This window comes from Culex quinquefasciatus, chromosome 2, assembly GCF_015732765.1.
Source record: "Culex quinquefasciatus strain JHB chromosome 2, VPISU_Cqui_1.0_pri_paternal, whole genome shotgun sequence".
Lineage (NCBI taxonomy): Eukaryota > Metazoa > Arthropoda > Insecta > Diptera > Culicidae > Culex > Culex quinquefasciatus.
Window position 1 is genome coordinate 7,118,546 of NC_051862.1, and position 23,608 is coordinate 7,142,153.

Here is a 23,608-nt window from a genome sequence, read left to right on the forward strand (position 1 = left end):
ATCGGCGAGCTGACTGGCATCCCTGCCAAAAAAGCACGCGTGTGAGCTGTCAAACGGTCAGCTGTTTTTGTTTTGACGGTGTCGTCTTCGTTTGCTGTGAGTGAAACGGGACTTTGAGTGGTCGTTCTTTCAATGAAATCAACCTCTCGGTGTGGGTGGACTGTTATTGTTCTTTAATTGATAAAAATAACTGTGTTTAGTGTGATTTTCGAGTGAGGATTCAAAGGAAAACAAGTAAGTCTAATAAACAAGAAATACATACAAAAATAAACGGACTTTGAACGATTGATTTACGTAATTAACATAGAACAGACGTGATGTACTTTTGGCCGATTATTCGAGATAAATCGATGATCCATTAGAGCTGCGATTGTCTAAATTTAAAGTTTAAAGTCCAAAGAAGAAAGTTAAAACGAACCGTATGGTAGGGAATTCGACCCTTAAATTTTATTTTTTTTTCCTTTAGGCTCTAAGATCTCTCATTTAGATTTTAATCTTGTAGTAATGGATCGAAAATTGAATGTTTGATGCATGGCCAAGCATAATTAAATTGCTTATTACTGCTCTGAGAAGGTTTTCATCAAAATGTTGAATTTTTCATCCTCTTAGAAGCATTAGTAGAAACGGATAGATACAGAAGTTGAACACATGAATAATTTATAAGATTCTAACTTTACTAATATTTTGACAAGTTTATTCGCTTTATCACTAACATCAAATATTTTCCTTAATATGTTTACTTGATCTTCACTATGAATGTATCGGTCTTCAATCTCTCTGGCTTATCGGCAAGGTATAGGTAACCTATCAAGCGCTAGTTCGCATGATAGATCCAAACAACGTTTTCAGTAAAATATCTGCGATCCGGCCTCCAAAAATTATAAGAATAACACTTAAGTGTTATGAACTTTTGATAGGTTTGTCAGATCTTGAACCTTTTGGCCGAGGGGGTGGTACAAAAAATATATAATACAGTTCAGACTCGATTATCCGAAGTTCGATTATCCGAAGGTTTGTATGGGAGTTCGGATAATCGAATCACGACCAAAAAATTTTTTTGACCTTTCAGCTATGTGTTGATATAATTTGTCTAGTTACACAATTGTTCAAAAACAAAGTTCTAAAAAAAACCTACGCAATCTTTTAAATTACATTAAAAAATGCATTTTTCTAAAATGTTTACCGCCAAAACATCTTGGATTTTAAAATTCTAAATCATTTTAAAGTAGTTTAAGGTTTATACTAAAGCTTGTCCATAAAAAATATGACATCGAAAAATATTTTTTTTTCGTGATTCGATTAGGCTGGTACAAATATTTTTAAAAGTTTTTGTCACCCCCCCCCCTTCAAAATTGGCCAAAAAAATCAGGGGGCAAAAAAATATTTTTACAATAAACTTCAAAATTTCAATGAAAATTCAAGTGCAACCAGCTGAAATCAAATTAAAATACATTCTTCTGCGTTTAAAATCATTTTTAGCATGTTTGGGTTTATTAAAAAATCTTATGATTTTTTGAAAATTTTCGATGCAAAATCTTTTTTTTCGATACAATTTTTGTTTTTGTCAGATCTTAGATTTTTTGAAAACTAATGATTGCAAAACAACTGAACTAGTGTAAAATGCATTTTAAAACACTTTTTTCATTTAAATGTGAAGACTATGGCTTGTTATTTAAATTTTTATATTTTTTTATTTTTTTGCCCCCCCCTTGACCTCGGCCAGGGCCGAGGGACAAAAACTTTTTTAAATATTTGCATCGGCCTTATCTGAGGGTCTTGGATAATCAAGTCTGGACGGTAATTTAAATTACAAGCTGAAATTTGAATATTAAATGAAAACATCATTGGAAAATTCATTATACACTACAATTGATATGCAATTATTTAGTTTTCAAAAAAAAAAAAAAATTAAGATTTGACGAAAAAAAATTGTTTGCGAAAAAAAAACTTTCTGTGGTTTTCTACATCGAAAATTTACTAAAATCCAAAAGATTTTGGAATTAACCGAAACACGCTTAAAACTATTATCCAGGTTTTCAAGCGAAGATGGATTTCGAATGGTGAACGTCCGAAATGTCAAAATCGTGCAATGGTAACAACATTAGAAAAAAAATGTGGCTGTCATGCCATGGCACTCTTTTTTCGTAATGTTGGTACCACTGCGTGATTTTGACATTTGGGGCGTTCGCCTTTCGAACGCCATTTTCGCTTAAAAACCTGGATAAAGTAAGGGGAATGCATTTGAAATTGATTTCAATTGATTGCACTTGAATTTATACTGATTTTTTTTTATATTTTCCAACTGGTAAGGTTTGTCTAAAGATCATTATTTTTAAAACATGTACTAGAGTAGGCCACACAATGTCCATGCACTATTTTTGAAAAAAAAACCAATAGTGTTCAAAAAATTGTTGCGTTGAAAATTCTTGTTTTGAATTCCGGGGTGACTTTGATAGTCATAGTTTTTTTTTGTTAAAATCAGATTTTAGGTGTTCAAATTTTATTTTTCGTTACATGTACTAGTGGGGTTTCTTTTATAGACTTAAAAAAAATCAATGGATATTTTTGGTAAACTATGTTTATAAGGTTTAAAAAATAAAAAAAATATTTAGGAAAAAAAATATTAAAAGTTCTTAATTTTGCCTGAATCTATTGATTCATATTGCATTTAAAACTAAATTCGAAGTACGAATCAAAAGTTATCTCATTTTATACAAAATTTGTTCTATTGAAAATGCCTATAAATTATGTTTGAAAAACACAAAATATTTAATATTTACAATCATATTTTACCTTCTCTGAAAATGCTTTCCGTTTACCGATTTAAAATCATTTTCAATTAGAAAATCATGACACTTCGAGAATAATAAAATAATGCTATTCATCAACATTTTCTTGATTATAGTTAACTTACTTTTCAAAATTTTACGAAAACTCCTTCTACAAGTACTTTGATGACTTCTCTACCAGGGTCAGTATGAATCTATATCATTCCGTCGTATTTATTTTGTACTCTTAATTTTGTGGAAAAATCTCAAACCTTTCACCCCGTTTTACGGTACTTGAAAGACATTTCCAACGAGCCCAAAAGATTGAAGATCTGATAACTCTATCAAAAGTTATGAGCACTTACGCAGCCATGCCAGATATACAGATAAATCTGTATTACACAGATTTTTCGATCCCAAAAATCACAACTTTCTGTACATACAGATTTTTTTAAATGATTATATTTAAAAATTTCAACAATTTATTAATTGAATTATGCTTTAATATGATTAAAAAGCTTAAATCTGTTGTTAAAAATTGAAATATTTCTTCTACGGCTCCGAATTTGACATAATACAGATAAAATACAGATTTATTTTCAGGCGAGTACAGATCTGCCTTAAAATAATTTGGCATCGTTGCACTTACGTGATATTTTAGTACTTTTTAGATTCCGGATCTCAGAAAATTTGTCAGGGTCTAGCATGCAATCGTTGGATGGGTAATCAAAACTAGAGTTTTTTTTAACTATTGTGTTTCATATGTTCATAGGACCAATTCAAAAAAAAAAACTCTAGAAAAGACCTTTTCAACGAGACCAAAAGAATGAAGATCTGACAACTCTATTAACGTACGTACGTAAGTGCTATTTACACATTTTTTGAAGGCCGGTATATTTCGATATATTTTAATTATAAAACAGAACTATGTTAATGTGAGGAAGACACCAATCACCAAAGGGTGGATTAAGTAATGTATTTTTAATGCAAAAAGTATCACAACAACATACAAATACCAACATATCAATGAATTAATGAAAATTAATTTTTTTTCCCTAAAGTTTTATGTCTTTCCAATCCGTGGTCCCAAAATTCAAAATAGGCAGGCAGTCTATAAGTGCCACATATGATAAAAAAATACCGTTATGCAATGTTTTCAATCAATTGTACAAGGGAATTCTGTTTTTCGATCGGTTCTCGATAAATTCACAAATTATGAAATAAATGAAATGCTTTGAGTTGTTCATTTGCAACTATCTGTTTCCATTTCAAGCTTGTTTCTCAAAATATATCTAAAAAAACATTTCTTTGCAAACTATTTCTATACATCAACCATCTGTTATTTCCTCTCGTTTTTCCCATTCCAGCTCAACCCAACCGCGATAAACAACTTCAATTAACGTGCTCTCACTACGCGTACCACGTTCCACTGTGCATCAAGTGCGTAGCTCAGTACATCACACATCACATTACGCAAGACGTTTTCGATGCACTCTCTCCCCCTCGCAACATAATCTTGTGCTGCTGCTGATAGTCGTTTCGAGAAAGATACAACGCAAAACTACATCGGAAACATCACCCCAAAACACCAGACCAGAGGCAGAATCGTTTCTGTGTGCAATCTCGCGAGTTCCAAGTCGAGTGAGAGGAAGCTTCATCACAACAACAGCAACCCCGCCGCTACTGCTCTCTCTCTAGTCTACGGTCAGCTCTCGGGACGCGCGGCGGCACAAGAGACTATGCTCTTGTCGATTCGACGGCGACTGTTGCGGAGGTGAATAATAATACACAATATAATACTTCTTTCGAACCCGGTTCCGTTCAGTTCAGTTCAGTTGTTGCTGTATTCTTTCTTGTTAATTTGCTGCTGCTGCCTTGAAGCTGTGTGTTTTGGCTTTTATTCCTTTCTTCCGAATACTTTGTGGATTCTGTGTGTGCGTGTGTGACTGTGCTCCCCTTGCTTAGTTAGTCCAGTTTAGTTGAGTGAGATTTATGCTGTGAAGTCGTCATCACTTCTGGAAGCAGCTTTCAAGTGTGTGGCTTCACAGCAGTGAAATTTTAACCTTTAATTCCTTATGTAATGCAGTGTAGTCGCAATGAATGCTTAAAGTAACACGCAATTAAGCTCAACCTCGCTGCATTGTTGCTTTCAAGTTTTGCTTATTTCCCTCCCTTATGTTTCGATATAGTGAGTAGCTTTATTCGTCCTCGAAAATTCCCCCAACAAAACAAGTTCTGATAAAACAGACAATCTTTTGATCCTGCTCTCGTCGCACAAAAAAATAAATCCAATCAAGGAAGTGATCAAGGAATCTCGAAACAAAGAAATCAGTTAAACCCATCGCCGAGGAAGATATTTTAAACCGCCTCACATCTGCATCACAAATCGGCACGAGACCGACGACAACAAAACTAAGACGACTATCGGTTGACTCAACCTCAGAAAACAACAGTTAGTCGAACGGGGGTCGTTCGAAAGGCAGTCAACCGAAGAAGAAAGAAGCAAGCAAAGAAAAATGGCTCTAATAGAAATCGATACCATCATAAATGCCGTGTTCCGGTCGACGGTCCTGCCCGGCTTTATTGTGGCGCTCTGGCTGACGGATTTGTAAGTACCTTCCACCCACACCCAAACTCCACCCCTCCGCCGAGGCACCCGAGTGTGGTAGCATGCATGCATGTCTGTTCTATTCCCTTATCAGCGCTGTCCTTTAGTTGAATCATTCAGTATTTTGTCTCCCTATTGCATGTTAGTAGGAACTCGATTATGCTAATGATCATGACTCACTAAACGATGGCCATTTGTGGCTGGGAAAATGGGACACTTTAAACAAGGGACAAAGCGATTAGAGCGTCAGAGTTTATAAGCATGCAACGCGACGACGACGACGCCGGCACGATGTGCAGTTTGGAAACGATCAGCTTTCCGAATGGGAATCGTCGCAGGGGATCAAATTAACAGTGGTATTGAATGTATGCAAACATGTTAACCCTCTGCCTCTACAGAAACTTTTGGTTCTCTCTATAATGTACTTTAATATTTTAGAGTTACTTATTTATTTGATTTTTCAAACTTTTGGCTGAAAAATATTTTTCAAAAACAATAAATTTGCAACATATCGATTCAAAACAGCGTCTGAGACATAACAATAAATGCTGCACACTTCAATTGTCTTAAAGCCCGAGTGTTGCACATTTTCATCGAGATAAAGGAAAACATACTATTAACATATTAAAAAAACAGTTTTAATATTGAGATTTTCTTTAATTTTAGGCAAAACGGATCTGGAGGATTTAAATAAAAAGTTTTTTTTTCCGCCTCACCCCTTCAAAGTAGAGAACCTGGAGTTTATTAGAGAACAGCCATCTCAAACCAAAAGTACCAATCGAAGCACGCGCACTGTCAAACAGAGGTACCAATAAGGTACCATAAGCTCCAAGTTCTCTACTTCAAAGGATTGTGTTTACTTGGTCAAACACAATAAGTCCTTCATCCTCTATAACGCAAAAGGATGTTTTTTATACTCAGAGACCTGGGCTGGAAAATCTTTTAATTTTCAGATTTTTTTGTTTGTTTTTTAGATTACAAGCAAGGGCCCTGATTGCTCCAACCAAAAAGACTTATTCACTCGCAATCAAAAATCGAACGCGACGGAAAACCGTTTCCTACCGTTTGTCACCAATCGCTACTGAATACTCTCTCTTTGCTCTCCCTCTCTTTTCATTCGGGTAGTAGGTACAGCGAATGGCTCAGAGAAACTGATTGCGCTATGTCGCTCAAAGCTGATTTGACTGTCAAACTGTGGTATTTTGTTACATTCTCTCCTCTTTGAGAGAAGCTAGCGGACCGTGTTCGCTCGCGAATGGTTGCGCGCTGCAGTCGGCAAAAATTTGTTTGGCGAAGAGTGAGTGATTTCTGATCTTTGAGCCGAAAATCAGGACCCTTTGCGAAAAGTTATGATTTTTTTTTTGGACTAGAAAATAAATGTTGCACACATTTTTTTGCAAATGAGCAATTCGCTACCAAAACCGGAGATGGATTTTATATGTATTTTTTTAATTTGGCTAAAAACTTATGAGTGAATTTACTGATCAATTTAGTGTCTTCGGCAAAGTTGTAGGTATTGTTGAGGACCACTGAGGAAAAAATAGGCACACGATAAAAAATTGCAGTTTTTTAATTAACTTTTTTTTTTTTACAAAAACTCAATTTCCCAAAATACATATTTTTATAGCCATGGAGAAGTATCGTAAAAGAAAACTACCGAAAAGTAGTGATTTTTGGAAAAATCTAAATTTTATACAAAAAAAATTAGACCAATTTTTTTTATGTAAAATTGAATTTACAATCAAAAAGTACTTCACACATTTTTTTGATAAAAGGCTCCGTTTTCAAGATATAGCCACCGAAAAATTTTGATTTTAGAGAAATATTTGCGATTTTTCGATTTTGAAACCATTTCTAAAAATATTTTTTTTTAAAGTTCAGAAAATTTGCTTTAAAATTGTCTAAGAGACATTGAATATTGGACATCTGGTTGCTGAGATCACTAGCGTGCACAGGGTGGGGCAACTGCCCCACCATCCTCGGAAATTTGTTCTAATTTTAGTCAGGGGGCGTCCATAAACGACGAAATTTTCTAAACGTCCATATAATTGCCCCACCTTCCTCGAAGAGCTGGGCACGCTACTGGCTGAGATACAGCGGCTTAAAGAAACAGAAACAGAAAATTGAAGTTTTCTAAGTCTCACCCAAACAACCCACCATTTTCTAATGTCGATATCTCAGCAACTAATGGTCTGATTTTCAATGTTGAAACATGCAACATTCGAATTATTCAGTCTTTTCGAAAAAATACTATTATTTTTTTAATCAAGACTAACAGTTTAAAAGGGCGTAAGATTGAATGTTTGGCCTTTCAAAATGTTTTTCTTTTTCTTTTTTAATTGTCGGCTAAATATACCAGATTTATGGCTAACGAAACATAATACATTGTAAAACGTAAATTGTTGTGTTGACCAGTAATATCACATATAGGGCCTATAGGGCTTATTAAAAATTATGAATTTTGGCAGTACAAATTGGAAACTATCAGCAACTTATTGATATTTTGTATTTTTTACAGAGGCAGTGCACTGTTACAACGAATTAGACCTTTGTGATACTTTTTATTTCGTTTTTTTTTTTGCAAATGAGTCTTGGTTCATTTTTTACCCTTCGCTCAACACTGTTTAGTACTCTGGAGCCGTCAAAGTATGTTTTTTGAAGTGACTTAGAAAATAAAACTAGATTGCTTTTTCAAAACAACCAATGTCCCATGGCTTTCTATGAATAAAGGACCTTTTAAATAAGTAAGCTAGAAATAATAAAAATATAATTACGGATTAAATCTTCTACGATTATCAGTTGGTCCACCGGAACAATCCCCAAATTCCAGCAAAAAAAAAAATCCAAATTGTTACACATTGTTTTGAAGAGCATCGATTCTTAACCTTATTCTAGGCTGGTTACCCCGTTGAGAATCGCTGCAGTAGAGAATCAATGGCTTCTTTAGATATATGGAACGAATGGAATCAAAACTAATATAAAATATAAAATATAATAATTTAGAATTTGTTTTAGTAAAAATCTAAAAAACATTTCGGGAGCTGTTTTTTTAAATAGATCAAATCTTGACTTTTTTTTGATAAGGTCCTATAAACAAATGTAAACATTGAGTGTATCCCTTTCACACCTTATGTCAAAGTCGATCGGAGTAAGCGGGATACACTCAATGTTTACACTTGTTTATTGGACCTTATCAAAAAAAAAGTCAAGAAATGAATCATTAAAAAAAAAATATTTGGAATAACCTATGACCGCGCCGAGAATTCGCGCGAAAATATCGTCACATTTTTTATAGCTTTTCTGCTCCCAAAAAACATCAAAGCAACAAACACTCGAAATTTCGTTCTGCGTAATAACCGCGCCAACAACAACCGTGCGTTTCCATCGCACGTGAGCGTGTCAGAGGTTTCTCATTTGTGATTTGTTTTGTCGCGGCAATAAAACTGGCTGGTGTGTTATTTTTACATCGTGTTTAGTTTAACTTAACCTTCACACTGGCCTACCAAAGCGCACAGGCGTGGAAGGGGGAGGTTCCTGTGCATTCCAGTAAATTAGTTCGATAAACAGCAGCTTTATCTCAGATTTCCAATTAGGATTAATTTACACACTCTGTGTGGAAATGTTTAACATAATCGCGTTCTCCAACGTGGAACATATTCTGTTCGTATAATATTTTTCAAGATCAAGTGCATTCGCGCAACGTTCCGAGCAGGAGGTAAGGGAAGCTACCCGAGAGAGATTTCTCACAGTCGTGTGCGCGTGCGGCTTCCTCCGAGAGAATAAAACACTGGGTGGCAAAATTTTCTGATTTTTTATGTTTTCTAGAATTTTGCATTTTTTGCAGTTTTCATTTTGTATTTTTTTTATTCAGATGGAACTCTATTTGAAAAAAAAATGGAGTCGTCAAACTTGAGTTCCCAAAATTACAAAATATATTCAAGGAATTCTGAATAATGGCTATTACAATTGGGTCCTTTCGCGCCAACTGGCACACCGGTCGAAATGCACTTTCTCTAATCGAGCTCAAATTTGGTGGAGCTATTGAAACTATCAAAACATGTAAGATTCCCGATTTTGAAACAAATTGGACCACCCCTTCTTTTTTTTGGCACCGCCACAAAGTTTTGCACTTTTCGTCATTATTTCAAAAAACCTCTTTTCGACCATATCTCAGAATCAAATAATGATAGACAAAAATCGACAACTATTTTTAAAGAAAATTGGACGCTGAAATGAATGGCGTCATCAGGTTTTTGATAAGAATCAAACTTAGATGCATTTTGTGCAATTTAAAACTTTACATGCAATTTTCTCAATATACATGAGATTAAATTTTGAATTAAACTCTTTCGCTTGTGCTCACCTCTCAGATCTAATGTCACCCCTGATAACGGTACGTTTAATTCAAAATTTAATCGCATGTATATTGAGGAAATTGCGTGTAAAGTTTTCAATTGCGCAAAATGCATCAAGGTTTGATTCCAATCTAAAATCTGATAAAGTCTTTCGATTCATCGTCCAATTTTGATTAAAAATAGTTGTCGATTTTTGACTACTATTTTTTTTGTTTCCGAGATATGGCCATTTAAAAAAAGAAGTTTTTTGAAAAAAAAAAATACAAAAGTCGAGATTTGATAGTATCGTTTTGATCGTTTGTTTTGATAGTATCGATAGCTCCACCAAAAAAGAAAAAGTCGATTTCGAATTTGTACTTTTTTGTGTACAGTTGAGGCGAAATGAGCCAAATATAACCAGTTCACTTAATGCAATAAACATCAATAAACATCGGCTTCAATAAAATTGCATACATGTAAATACTGACATCAAAATAAATCAACATTGATTTTATGGAGGAGGAATTTTAAGGAATATTTTTTTTTGCTTTTTGCCATCTCTTTATTTTCCCGTTAATGTCAAAAAGACATTGTTGAAAATGGACCTTAAAATTCTATGTTTTTTTTAGACTGATTGTTCATGTTTCCTCTCTGAATCGAAACGATGAGGGCCTTATTTTAAAGTTTTTTTTTTTAAATTGATAAATAAGTATCTATTTTACCAAAACTGTCAAAAGTATGATTTTTTCAGATTTTTTTTAAATATTGTTCAACAGTTAGTATTGACTTCTTTATAAGCAGTTTTTGATCATTCTTTGAGTAAGAAAAAAAATGAAATTTTAGTGGCTAATACATGATTTAAGAGACAAAAAAGTTTTTAGCGCCACAGTGCATGACAGTGAAAAATGTGGCTTAAGAGCTATAAATGAATGTTTTAGATCCAAACATGATTTGAAATTAGTTTTAATCAAAATTCAAAATTGATAATGAAGAATGCAAGTAATATTCATTTTCAGATTCATATTCGCATGAAAGATTAATTTCTCGCATAAAAAATAGGAAAAAGTAATCCGGACTTTTTAAAAGCTTTGGAATATTTTTAACGATTTTCTTGTTTAAATTGTGTTATTCGGAAAATTGTAGTTCGGTTGCGGTCTCTAAAAGACGTTTTTTAAATGTATTTAGGAAACTGTTGGCCCGATATTCTATGTGAGAAATGAAAAATATTAGATGTTTCCTAATCATTTTTACAATGAAAAATATCTGAATTAAAAAAAATATAACAAAAGTTTGATTCTATGAAATTTGAAATCAACTAACAATTTGTTTTCGAGAATAAAAGCTTGTTAGGCAACACCAGCAAAAACAGATTTTTTAAATTTAATAATCTAGAGGATTTTTTCAGCATAATTGGTTAACAAAGACTAGAAGTCTATTTTGTTTTATTTTCTAGGATTTTGCTAGACAAAACATCGCATTCTGATTTTGTTTAAAAAGGGCTATGAAAAATTAAAGATGCACAACTTCAATCAGCATCTAAAAAATAATTAAAGTCTTTTAAAATTATATTTCAGAACACAAAACAATAAAGCTGTTAAGAGAGAAAATCTATGGGGGGGAGGTGTCCACGTGCTTCCATCCCGCCAGTCCATATGTATAGCCTTAGTGTTGTGTTTGCTGTATTTGATATTTTGTGAACCACACCGTATGCTGGTTCCCGGCCGGGCTGATGGGTCTCGCAGCTGGCTAGTTGAACGTACCTGTTAGAACATCAAATCATGATGTTTTATCCTTTTGTTTCCTTAGTAACAGTAGCATAGTTAGTTCAGCAAGGGAAGCAATAGTTTGATCCGTTCAGCTGTTGAAGCAATTGCTTTCGATTCAAACTTGTGCTGAACTTTATTGGACTACCTAGACTATTGTTCAAAGGAAACAAACACGAGGGTACAAAGGGATAAGCTCCCCCCGGATGGGGCTAAATTGTGGAACGCTCCCAGTGAGTTTTACTGAACTGCTTTGGACATTTTAGGTAATAGTTGTACAAAAAAAATAGTTAAAGCTCGGTATTAATTCACTGGGAGGTCGTGTACAAATGTTCGTGCTTGTGAAGTTCTGTTTCTGTGTCACTGTTGTGTTAGCTAGTAACATGTTCGACATTACACTACGAACCAGCAGTGATTAGTTATGCGGAATTCTCCAAGTACGGGAACACGACGAAAATTAGACGACCCGAAGAAATAGTGAAAGTGATAGTGAAAGCAAAATAAATAAAGTGTCTATAAAGAATCATGAAGTGAACTATTTATGTTTAATATTATATTACACTTAACATCTGAGTTGAAACTCACTATCAGAATCTAATGTTTTCTTGTGTTCTCTTTTGTTCTTTTCGTTTCAAACTGAATGAGCGAGCATCTGACTTGCTACGCAGCTGCAGGACAAATTAACACCAACTGTGATCAATACCACACCGACTGACGAGGTTTGCTACCAAGCTTGGTGTCCACGGCTATATGTCCAACCGAGAGACCTTTAAGGTCGCAGGGAAGTATTAATTAGTATCGCCTTTTTATTTTTGACCCTTTTGTTAATACAAATTCCTTTGCAGATACCACTTTAAAAGTATGGCTCGCGCTCTGCTTTGATGTTTTGCTTATTCTATCCGCTTTCTACCCCCAATGTGTCCTGCACTGGGGGTGCCTGGGGTAACTTCGAGTTGACCTGGGCCGCCCGAGGAATTATGTCGTAGGTGGCTCGTGTACAGGTTCACTCACCTCTCCTCGCGGCAAGGTTTTCCGTAGGTCTACACTCGAACATGCAACATGGGACAGCATGAATCTTCAGCTGAAGCCGGACGAATGTATTCCGAAATTACAGAATTACAGAAGAGAGAAAATCTATGTATTTACTCTAACTGTCTAAAGTTGGTGTTCCACTTCGGGAGATTTTCTTAAAGAAGACAATCGACAACATTTTTTTGAAATAAAAATAAATTATCAAAACTGTGTTTCTACAAGTTTCTAAATAAAGTTTCTTGCAGTGGAATACCAGCTTAACCCTTTCAAGCCTGATGGGTCATATATGACCCATAAATGAAAATTTTCAAAACTAGCCTATAATTTTCGTATGGTCTTAAGAATCATTTTCCCATCATTAAATTAAAAAATATTTTTTTGAAAATTCAGGCTCGAAAGGGTTAATGAAGACGCAAGGTGTTCTAGTATCACTAAAGACCATGCGTCTCCATACAAACCATGAATGTTTCTTTTTCGAAAACTGGCAAACCAAATTTGAATCTGAAAAATTCAGAATTGTAACAAATACCAGAAAATATCGAATATCTTTTTGCCGCCCAGTGTAATTTACTCTCTAAACTAATCTATATTTGCACTTTTTGCCGGCTGCACATGTGGCGTACATATATTTCGCCGCCACCGGTCGGTGTCGTATTGCTACTGCTGTTGAAGCCGTTCAAGGGGGGGCGGGGTTCTCAGAATCAAGTGGGGAAAGATGAAGATGAACCGCGCCGAACAGCAGGAGGGGGATTGGATCGGGGCGAGTTGGCAGCTTGGCCCACTGACTGAGTCTGGCAGGCCGCACAGGCGAAAGAGAGTTAAGTCGCTTGCAGCGTTCGGTGGTGACCGGTTTAAGTCGGCTTCGGGATTAGAATCACTTTAGTTGTGTAGTGACGTCTTGTCGTCGGGTCGTAGTTCGTCCCTTTTAGTAGGTTCCGGAAGGTCTCGCAAGGGTCAAGTTCGTGTTGTGTTAGCGTTTTTTTCATTTGCTTTTCGTTTTTGTGAGTTTTGTGTGGTCACGGTACGATCCGTGCTGGCGTCGTCACTCCCACAGCTGCCATTATCGACGGCGTCGTTTACGGCTCAGTTGCTTGCAGGATCGACTTTGGACCGAAAGCGATCTTCAGGATGCCCTATTTTGCAGCGCGAAAAACGTCAGTGTTCCGTTCCCTTCGTGTGGTGTCCTCCGTGTGTCCGTGTTGGTGCTATTTTTCAGCCAAATTTACGTAACCAGTTTTTTTGCCTTTCCTTCTCTCTGTTTTACCTCCCGCAGAATATGCCTGGCGACGTGCAAGATCTGCATCCTGGTGTTTGTGATCATCTTCATCGTGCTGCCGTTGATCTTCAAATTTTCCTTTGCCCTGCAGAAAGGCATTCTGTTTCTCACGTTCAGTAAGCCAAAAAACGCGAACGCGAAATGAAGCATCAAATTATTAATAGATTTGCATCCCCTCTCGCCTGCATAAATATTTACAGTAACCTACCCGCCGAACCTGGACCTGAAGCGGCCGGAGAAGAGTGGACTGTACGCGACGCGGAACTTTTACATCACCTACCGCGACCAGGAGGAGGACATCGATGTCGACATTGCCGTGTGGCACGTGCTGCCCAACGATCTGGTGCGGCGGTTTGGGCGCGAGCTGCAAATGGATGAGGTAACAAAAAAATCCCTTTTCGGGAGGAGATTGTAGTACTGACGACTACATTGTAGTTTGGTAAATAATCGTAATACGTAACACGTTCGCCGCTGCACTTGAGATGTGCAGTGCAGCTGCACCGAGTTGGCCTCATTCGGGAGGGACTCGTGCAGTGAGCGGTGATGGTGATGCATTTTACAGGGTTGTTACAAAGGGGAAAAGTTTTTAAAATTTTTAAAATAAAAAAAAATAATTATAGTGTTTCAAAAATAAAGTTGAATTGAAGATGGCAACGCGAACACATAATTTCCGGGACTGGAACAAGCTTATGTTTCATATGTCAAAAACAGAATATTTACATTTCTATAATTTCATAGCCGGCGTTTTTTCAGGGATGCCAGATTTACAGTTTTATCTGCAAATTTGTAAACATTCAGAATGAGTTGCAGACAGTTTTCCGTTGCAGACTTTTTGCAAATATTTTTAAAAGTCATATTTTTGCCAGAGATTTTCGTGGCAGACATCTTCAAATTTCATCTGGCATCCCTGGTCTGATTTGAAACAGCAATGAATGCACTAAAGCCTATATTTTCTGAGGTTCATGTCGCTGCTATTTCCTTTAATTTCCAGAGCTGCAAAAAAATGAAAATATTTTAAATATTAAAATTAATATCAAACAGAAAACAAACTATTTTACAAGACGACTGTACTGGTTTATTTACATTTTGTTAGAGGTGGGCAAAACCGCTCTTTTTTAGGAGCCACTCATTTTCGTTCGCTCATTAAAAAGAGCCGCTCTTTTGAACGGCTCTTTCGCTCTTTTCAAAATTTTGATAAAATGGTTATTTTTAAGGATGGTGTAATTTTTAAAGTTATTTCACATTGGACTTTTATAAATCATTTGCGTTTGTTTTTGCTAAAATTGAACTTATGCTGACATTTGATTTGGAGAAAATGTTCTGCGAACTCTTTTCTAAATTCTGATCCAATCGATGAAGTCTATAAACGCTGGAGTTTAATCAGGCAAGAGAATTATTTTTTCCATAATCTCTCAGCTATTTAGTAGATAATTGGTAATACTTTACAAGCTGTGCAATTTCAAATGCTCAAATTTGTATTCTGATAATATTTTAATGTACGATCAGTTAAATATATTAAGGAAAGTTTTTTTCATTTTGTTTAGAAAATCATTTACTTTTAGAATTTCAAAGAAAGGTAGGAAACTGTAAATGAGTTTTAAACTTTTAAGTGGTGTTTGGCAGCAATGCTTTTTTGGGATTAATGTTTATAAGCAATTATTTTTCAATTTAAAATTGCTTTTTCAATGCCAAAAACAAATTTTATGATGCAATTTGTTCGAAATTAAATAATTATGTATAACAAGTTAAAAAATCATTCCATCTTTCAGAAGACCGTAGTTTAACAAAGAACCGCGGTTCTTTTTTTATGAGCCTTGGTTCGTTCGCTCTTTTTAATGAACCGGCTCTTTGAGCGACTCGGTTTTTTTTGCCCACCTCTACATTTTGTATTTATTTTTTTATTTTGAAAGTTTGGCTGTTTGCCTCAAATAAGAAAAATATAAAAATTGAAATAACAAGCTATGGTCTTAACCTAAATCTAAACTCCCAAGCTCGAGAAAAAGGGGGAGTTTCCATATAAATTCCCCCTTTTTCTAGAGCTTGGGAGTTTAGGTGTTAAAGTGCATGATACACCTGCCCAGTTGTTTTGCAATCATTAGTTTTCAAAATATTCAATTATTGAAGAGATTTGTTTAATCGCCAAAAATAATATTTTTTGCGGTGCTGTACATTGGAATTCCACAAAAATTCAAAATATTTTTCATCGATCCCAGACATGCAAAATTTGATTTGAAACGCAGGAAATTGCATTTCTAATTGTTTTCAGTTGGTAAGCCTTCTATTTGCTTTAAAATTTTGTAGTTTTTTGAAAAAATGTTTTTTTCCCCCTGATTTTTCGAACCACTTTGAAAAATATTTGCAACGGCCTTACTTGAAAACTAAAAAAAAGTTGAGGGTAAAATTCATCTAAATATTGCTGGTATTTTTTGACGTGTATTTTTTTTTTATTTTTGGTGTCAATATTTTCTCAAAAATAATCGAGCCAACATTTGTTCCTAAATTAGAATTTACATTAAAAATGATAAAATTGTACCTATAACATTTATATTTGCATTTCAAGTCAAATTGTCAATCATTTACGAAAAAGGCAAAAATTTGCTGGTGGTGCTTAAGTGGTCCGAATAAAGTGAAAATCAAGATTTTTGTTGAATTTGATGGTTGATTTCAGTTTTGTACTTTTTGTGTACGATTAAAAAGACCATTAGAAAAGGACTTGCTTCGATCAAGTTTCAAGACTTTATTTGAGAACACAAACATTGAACAAAATTATATTTTTCTAAACAAAAGCGTTGTAAAATCGCCAGTTGAAAATAATGTTCAAGAAAAAAAAACGGAACGACTTCTCATTTGTCTTCATAAAGCTTTTAAAAATTGGAATACATTTAAATTGTTTAGTTTCGATCTCACTAGGTTTTTTTTGGAAAACATTTCCCTAGCTTTTGTTTATTTGCTTTAAAAGAACCTTCTGTTACCAATCAGCAAATGTGATATAAATAGTTGCAAGGAACGCAAAATCTTTATGAACCATCCAGGTGTAAAATTGTTATGTGGGTAAATAAAATAAAATAAAATGAATTGAAATTGAAATGTTGAATGGAAAATGCATAAATTAATTCAAGACTCTTAGTGTAAAAAAGTGAGCATTTAAAAAAGAAGATAAAGTGCTTGAGTTCATCAAACCCCTCACATTCTTTCGCTACTTTAGACGTGTGAAATTTTCGACAGCCGTGGGAAATTTACGCGTAAAAAGAAAACCTCTCCCCCAAATGCTAAACATCACCTTACGGACATGCATCACCTGCTTAGAGCCACACCGGCTACGTGCCTAGTTGCGCTCTGCTCTACTGAATGTGAGTTTTGGCATTCAAGTAGAACTCGCACGCGAAATCTCGTGCGCACTAAACACTCGACAAGACTTTTTAACGTCATTTCTTTCGTGTGTTTCTTCTTTCGACCGCTCGATACAAACTTCCTCGTGACCTACAAACAACCACCATCCAAATTGGAGGTGGTATTTAGCGGCAAGTGACTAATTAATTTGAAATTTGTTTTCCGTTTTTTTCTGCTCTCATCTTTCAGGCAACCCTGGCCAACGTGACCGCTCCGGAGGAGATGCGTTCCGAGTTGGATAAAGTGTCCAACAAGGACGCGTCAAAGTATCATGAAATCGAGCAGATTCTCGCCCGGGACGGGCTCAACCTGGAGGACGACGACACCCGACGGGAGTTGTTCGAGGCCAGCCTGAAGGCGACCACGAATGATATTGTGCTGTACCTGCACGGGAATAGCGCCTCCCGAGGGGCGTCCCATCGCGTTGATTTGTACAAACTGTTGCGCAGCTTGAACTACCACGTGATTACGCTGGACTATCGCGGGTACGGAGATTCGGCGAATCTATCGCCGACGGAACGTGGCGTGGTTTACGATTCGTTGGCCGTGTATCAGTACATCACAAGTGTGAGCAAGAATCCGGTGTACTTGTGGGGTCACTCGCTGGGGACGGGCGTCGCGACGCACCTGTTGTCACTGCTGACGGACATGAGCATGCCGGGACCGAGGGCGCTCGTGCTGGAGAGTCCGTTCAATAATATAAGGGAGGAGATTTGCGCGCATCCGTTTTCGAAGGTTTGTTTTTCTAGCTTATGAAATGATCTTGTAATAACAGTTCTTGATTTTGTAGTTATACCGCCACCTGCCCTGGTTCGACTACACGATTTCGAAGCCGATGTACGCCAACGAGCTGCGGTTCGAGTCGGACCAGCACATTGCCGAGTTCCGGCAACCGGTGCTGATTCTGCATGCGGAGGACGACCACGTGGTGCCGTTCCACCTCGGGTATAAGGTGAGTTGAAATTAAATATTATTTAAGGTTGCACAGCAACCATGGAAGTTGTTGTCTTCTTATTCCAAAATTTCAAACTTACGGACCCAATCCTGAAATAATTTGATTATTTTGCTGTAAATCATTATGGAAATTGTAGTTTAGGGGATGAATATAAAATAATACCGATTGTTCCCGTAGTTTTGAAGATACTAAAATGTCTGTAACAAAAATCTGGGTGCAAAAGCTCTGGTTGATGTGCACCGTTAATAACTTAAATACTGACTTATCGGGAATTCATTTTGGAAGGCTGCCACCAAAATGATTTCCAGACAAATATGTTGTTTTAAAATGTTATTAGACAGATTTATATTTTTTAAGGTTATTGAATAAGTAATATTTGGATTACCGTTTTTGCCTTACTGAGGAAAGTCAATCGGAAAATGAACATCTTAACTAGACCTCCTAGAACCACCTTCACGTATATATATATCAACTCAGAATCAAATTCTTAGCAAATGTACTTAATTATCTCAGCGCTGGCTGAACCATGCTATACATGTTTAGATAGATATTCAAAAGACATTTCCAAAAGATTTAAGATCTGACAACCCTATCAAATGTTATAAGCACTTAAGCGTTATTTTTAGACTTTCTTGATGCCGGATCTCAGATATTTTGATTAAATGGGGCATGGGACCCATCGTTGGATGAGTTATCCAAAATGTTAAAGATCTGAAAATACAATTTATTATTTGTAATTGCATTGCTATTTCAGAAGAAAAAACTGCATTTATGTGAGGAAGGGCCAAGCGCCTTAAGGTAACATTAAGTCCGTTGCATATATTTTTTGAAGACTCTGATCAATGTCGAGGGGGGCAAAAAAAATAAAAAAAAAAGTAGAAAAATTGAAATTACAGGCCACTGTATCAACATTTGAATGAAAAAAGTGTTTTAAAATGCATTATACACCTGTCCAGTTGTGTTGCAATCATTAATTTTTAATAGTTGTGATTTTTTTTAACGGTGCACATCAATCAGATTTTTGACACAAACTTTTTGATGTCTTAAAAACTACGGGAACTATCGAATTATTTTTTTATTCATATCTAATGTACTCCAAATGAATTTTTTTTAAATTATATGCATATTAAGGCATTTTTTGCAATTTAAAATTCACGACGGAAAAACAACCCTGCAAAAAATATTTTCGAAGAGCTGAGAAAATTTCCTACAGTTTTTTTCTTTTTTGACTGTGTTGATCGAACTGCTGATGCTGGTTGCTCAGATTTAAAATTACAAAATAATATTTATTCAAAAGGGCACAACATTTTCAATTCTCATCATTGGAAATTAAACCCATAGTTTCCGAGATATCGCCAGTTGAAAAATTAGGGCTAGTTAGATAGCAAACTAATGTAAAAACTAAATGTATCTGTATCTGTATCTCACCAACCAGCAGTCCTATGAAGATAATCAAAAAGAAAAACATTAGGAAAATAGCCCTTAGAGCCCTTAGATTTTTTGGTAGGTGTGCTTTTCCATCATTCAGTATTTTTTAAATTGCAAATACTTAATATTTATCGTCGATTCAGATTTCCGAATATTCACCCATTTTGTAAGACTGTTGTTCAAAATTGTATGATGTGTTATATGGAAAAAAATTAATTAATATAAATAGAATCTTTTGACATAGGTTTCATCCGTATAAAGAAATACAAAAAAGTCGATTTGCGAAAACGTGGAGAATTACTCTAATACTGTTCAGACTCAATTATCCAATGTTCGATTATCCGATGCCTCGATTATCCGTAGGTTTGCATCAAAAAATCGAATCACGAAAAAAAAAATGTTTTTTTTTTAAATTTTCTTGCTTGCTTTAACATTAAATAGGAATTTTGCGACCCCTTTATAGTCAAATTTTAATGGTTTATTGCTTTTAAAATGTCAAAGGGCATTTTCTTAACACTTTATGCTTGCCATGTTGGCGGCCATCTTTGATTTTTTTTAATTATTATAGAGACTTTACACCATTGTGCATTCATCTCTTCAAGGTGGATAGTAAAAGAGGAAAGATTACAGAGTTTAAAATCACTTCAATAATTATTACCATGCCTTTTTTCTAACGATTTATGTCTATGTTTCAAATATTTAGCGGAATATTTAGAGAGTGAATTATCAAGTTCTTCAAGTTTATCTTCGTCCTCTTCTTCCAGGGATTTAGAAGTTATCTCACAACACATCTTCATCTTCTTCATCAGTTTCTTCTGCAGCCATCTCTCTTCGTTTTGTTGTTAATTCGTCATCCGCGTCCAAATATGCCTGTAAGCGCTTTCGGGTTTTGCGAGTGTGCTTAGAAAGCACGGTCTCGAATCCATCATTGGCTTCTTCATCAATTTCACTTGTTTGCATTGCATATAGGTCAGGTTCACTGTTGTTACTTTTGCTGCTGCTGCTGCTTGGCTCAGGTTCAATCGGTTGTGTAGTGCTTTTTTGGTTCACCTTTTTACTCGAATCCGCACATTTTTTGTTCTTTGCTTTGAGTTTGCAAAGCGATTTTTTGCCTATAATCGTCACTGTTCGATTCCCGCCTTATCCACTGAGCTTCTATCGGATGGTGAAGTAAAACGTCGGTCCCGGTTTCTCCTGTCTCGTCAGAGGCGCTGGAGCAGAAATCCCACGTTAGAGGAAGGCCATGCCCCGGGGGGCGTAGTGCCAATAGTTTCGTCACTGTTGCAGCAGCATTGTTTACATTGATTGATTTCGGTGTTGGCTGTTTCAACAACATCCGCAGGGTCCGAACTCCATTTGGAATTCCTGGGAAGAAGTTAATCCAGCGGTCGTTGGTTATGGTCAAAATTTCGCCGTATTTACTCATCACTTTGACTACGTCATCATTGCTTATGCCTAGAGGTAGGTCAAGCACACGAAATTCCGTAGCGTTGTTGACCAGGTAAATCGGGATTTTGCAACCCTGATATACCAGAGGTTTGTCGATGATGGACGAGGCCATTGCTGAGTCGGCGAACTGCAACACGGCTTTTCTTCTTCTATTGCATAATTGCAATGCTCGCAAGTTTTCTTGGTTTACTTGAAGTTCTGCGAGAAATTTTTTTACAAGCTTTGGGCTTGGTTGGTTTTGGAGTTGACAAAAATCCAGAACCACACTGTTTTTGTCTACGGTGCACATTTTAAAAAAGCGGCGACGCGCACACAAACTGCGGACTGGCGTTGAGAATGCGACTTGTAAGGTCGGCGGTTACTTTGCAACTGATCTTTGATTTTTGAATTGTAAGGCGTACAATAAAAAATAAGATATGGAAATGATTTTTTCGTGATTCGATTACCCTGAGTGATTTTTTTCAAAGGTCTTCAGATAAACGAGTGTTAAATGTAATTCTAAACTTTATTAAAATGTGTTTTTAAAAAAATAAAATAAAACTGACAAAACTCCATTTCAGCTTTACCGCACCGCGCTCGATACCCGCGGCAAGTCGTGGGGCCCGGTCGAGTTCCATCGGTTCGAGCGCACCAGCCACTACGGCCACCGGTACATTTGCCGGGCGCCGAACCTGCCGGAGATTGTGATCCGGTTCTTCCGCACGTACCGCGACGAGCAGTACTAGGTAGAGTGGTCGAGATACATATATGTTTGAGAGAAAGCGAGTGCCAACAATAAATATTATTAAACAATATATGGATGGATGGTGAATTACAATGCAAACTTTTTTGCCCTAAACCACAAACGCAGTGAAATGAGACTTGTGATGCTATCAAAAGCTAATAATATAATATTAATAATAAAGTAATAATAATGATAACACTACTGATGACGATAATAATTATTACGTAACTTTTAGTAATACCTACAACTACCAACACAAGAAGACTAGAACCGCTCGCTGGATGGCAGCGAAGAGCTTAGAGAAAGAGGTTTATACAATACACATAAGGTAGAGGAAGAGGTGTGTGATAGAGGAAGGTAGTCTAGAAAAAAACTGTATTTTTCCCCTCACGACAATTGGCGATACTAGCGCGGAACGGGTTAGACACACGGAATTGAATTCTAGCAATCACACAAATACACACAGATAATTTAGAGGGACGTTACCAAGTCGGTTAGAAACTCACTTTTTAGATAGATTTTAAAGCAGAAAATCCCTGTTTATTGAAATTCCTACTGAAATAAACTTTTTTCCCCTTTAAGAAAATTAAGCAACATGGAAATTATTTCTTTCAAAGATGACAAGGCCTTGTTCGGATCTTTATAAGTAAAAAAGAAGATAATTTTAAGCATTGATTTTCCGTTTATTCTTACCGACAGTACGTTTTTTTATGCAGCAAAACTGATTCTTAACTAGCTCCCGTTGGAAAGATTAATTTCTGCAAGAGATTATGTTTTGTCTGCCTAGAATACATATTCTAAGATATAAAATTAAAAGTTTAAAAAACAAATACTGCAAACTAATGTACAAAAGTTTCGTGCGTGACGCGCGCGCGCACATCCTTCTCCAATGACTAGACGGTATTGTTTAAATTGGTTCCTCCTCGAAATAAAAGGAAATCTTTTTCTGTGCGCCGCGCGCGCCACACTAATCTTATAACTGGTTGGAAGAAACCGTTTTAAATTCTACAATAATGATTTTATGGTTTAAATGTTTGTTTTTCAGCAGATAAATTGTGATATGTGACTATTTACAGAATGGAAGTCTTAATTTCCTTTTCCAAATGTTATTCGAAGACGAAGACTTGTTTCAAGTTTTATCACTTAACTCATTGCCCGGAAGCCTAATGCAGAGAGAGAAAAAATAGTGTGTGTACAATTTGTTTGTTTTATTTTGAGAGATTCTTACGCACTATCTATATAAATGTTCTTACGTGCTATTGTAAGTCGGTGTTGGTTTTGAGTTGGCGCTTCCTCCTTCTCGTCTTGAGAAGAAGGGAGACTCTTGTAAATGCAACTGTTCTGGTTCGCGCTGGCAGATTTGTTTTTTTGTTGTGTTTCTTGCTTAGATTTTTACAAATTGGTTCTTCTGAATACGACACTGGCTGTTTGGATAAAAACTTTTTATAAAAGTTACGCGAAATATGTGTGTTTAATGCAAGCGTAACGATGATAATGTGAGTTGCTGACGTTTTTTTTTTATAATGTTCGTTGTTGTTTGCAAGTGTGGAAAGCGCAATTTGTAAGCTGTGTTCTAGAAGAGAGTGTGTGTTTTTTAAATTGGATATCTACTTGCTTGACTGTTTAGAGTAAAGAGTGTGTGTTTGGGAGATACCACAGAATGCGTGTATAAGGCAAGAATTGAAATAGTTTATTTTTTTTATTTACTGAGGTGATAAGCCTACTCGGATAACATGGGCGTCTTTAGTAGAAGGTGAGACTCATTTAATTGAAATAAAGGCCCCGATCATGGCAAATTTAAGGTTTTTTAAACAATGTCCGCCAAAATTTTTACAAGAGACAAAAAGCAGACGAACGTTAAAAAACAATAACAATGCAAAA

General features: G+C 35.9%; 1 protein-coding gene across 6 annotated transcripts; it reads left to right on the plus strand.

Moving 5' to 3' along the window:
- The first annotated feature begins 114 nt into the window (after positions 1–114).
- On the plus strand, positions 115–22,317 carry LOC6037460 (lysophosphatidylserine lipase ABHD12). 6 transcript variants are annotated; one of them, XM_038253217.1, is made up of 8 exons: positions 115–234; positions 4,136–4,542; positions 4,958–5,376; positions 13,779–13,897; positions 13,982–14,160; positions 17,361–17,906; positions 17,962–18,123; positions 21,564–22,317. In XM_038253217.1, the coding sequence occupies exons 3-8, from the start codon at positions 5,285–5,287 to the stop codon at positions 21,726–21,728; spliced, it is 1,263 nt and encodes a 420-aa protein (XP_038109145.1). In that variant the 5' UTR covers positions 115–234; positions 4,136–4,542; positions 4,958–5,284; the 3' UTR covers positions 21,729–22,317. The 6 variants fall into 6 exon arrangements, with proteins under 6 accessions (XP_038109145.1, XP_038109148.1, XP_038109149.1 ...); XM_038253220.1 differs by having other exon boundaries at positions 5,066–5,376; XM_038253221.1 differs by lacking the exon at positions 4,958–5,376.
- Positions 22,318–23,608: the final 1,291 nt, after the last annotated feature.

Bases quoted from the DNA above. Each gene is read 5' to 3' on its own strand.
- LOC6037460 (XM_038253217.1), top strand. From the start codon at position 5,285: ATGGCTCTAATAGAAATCGATACCATCATAAATGCCGTGTTCCGGTCG. The intron at 13,898-13,981 runs GTAAGCCAAAAA...AAATATTTACAG, and splicing joins CATTCTGTTTCTCACGTTCA to TAACCTACCCGCCGAACCTG. The intron at 14,161-17,360 runs GTAACAAAAAAA...CTCATCTTTCAG, and splicing joins GCGAGCTGCAAATGGATGAG to GCAACCCTGGCCAACGTGAC.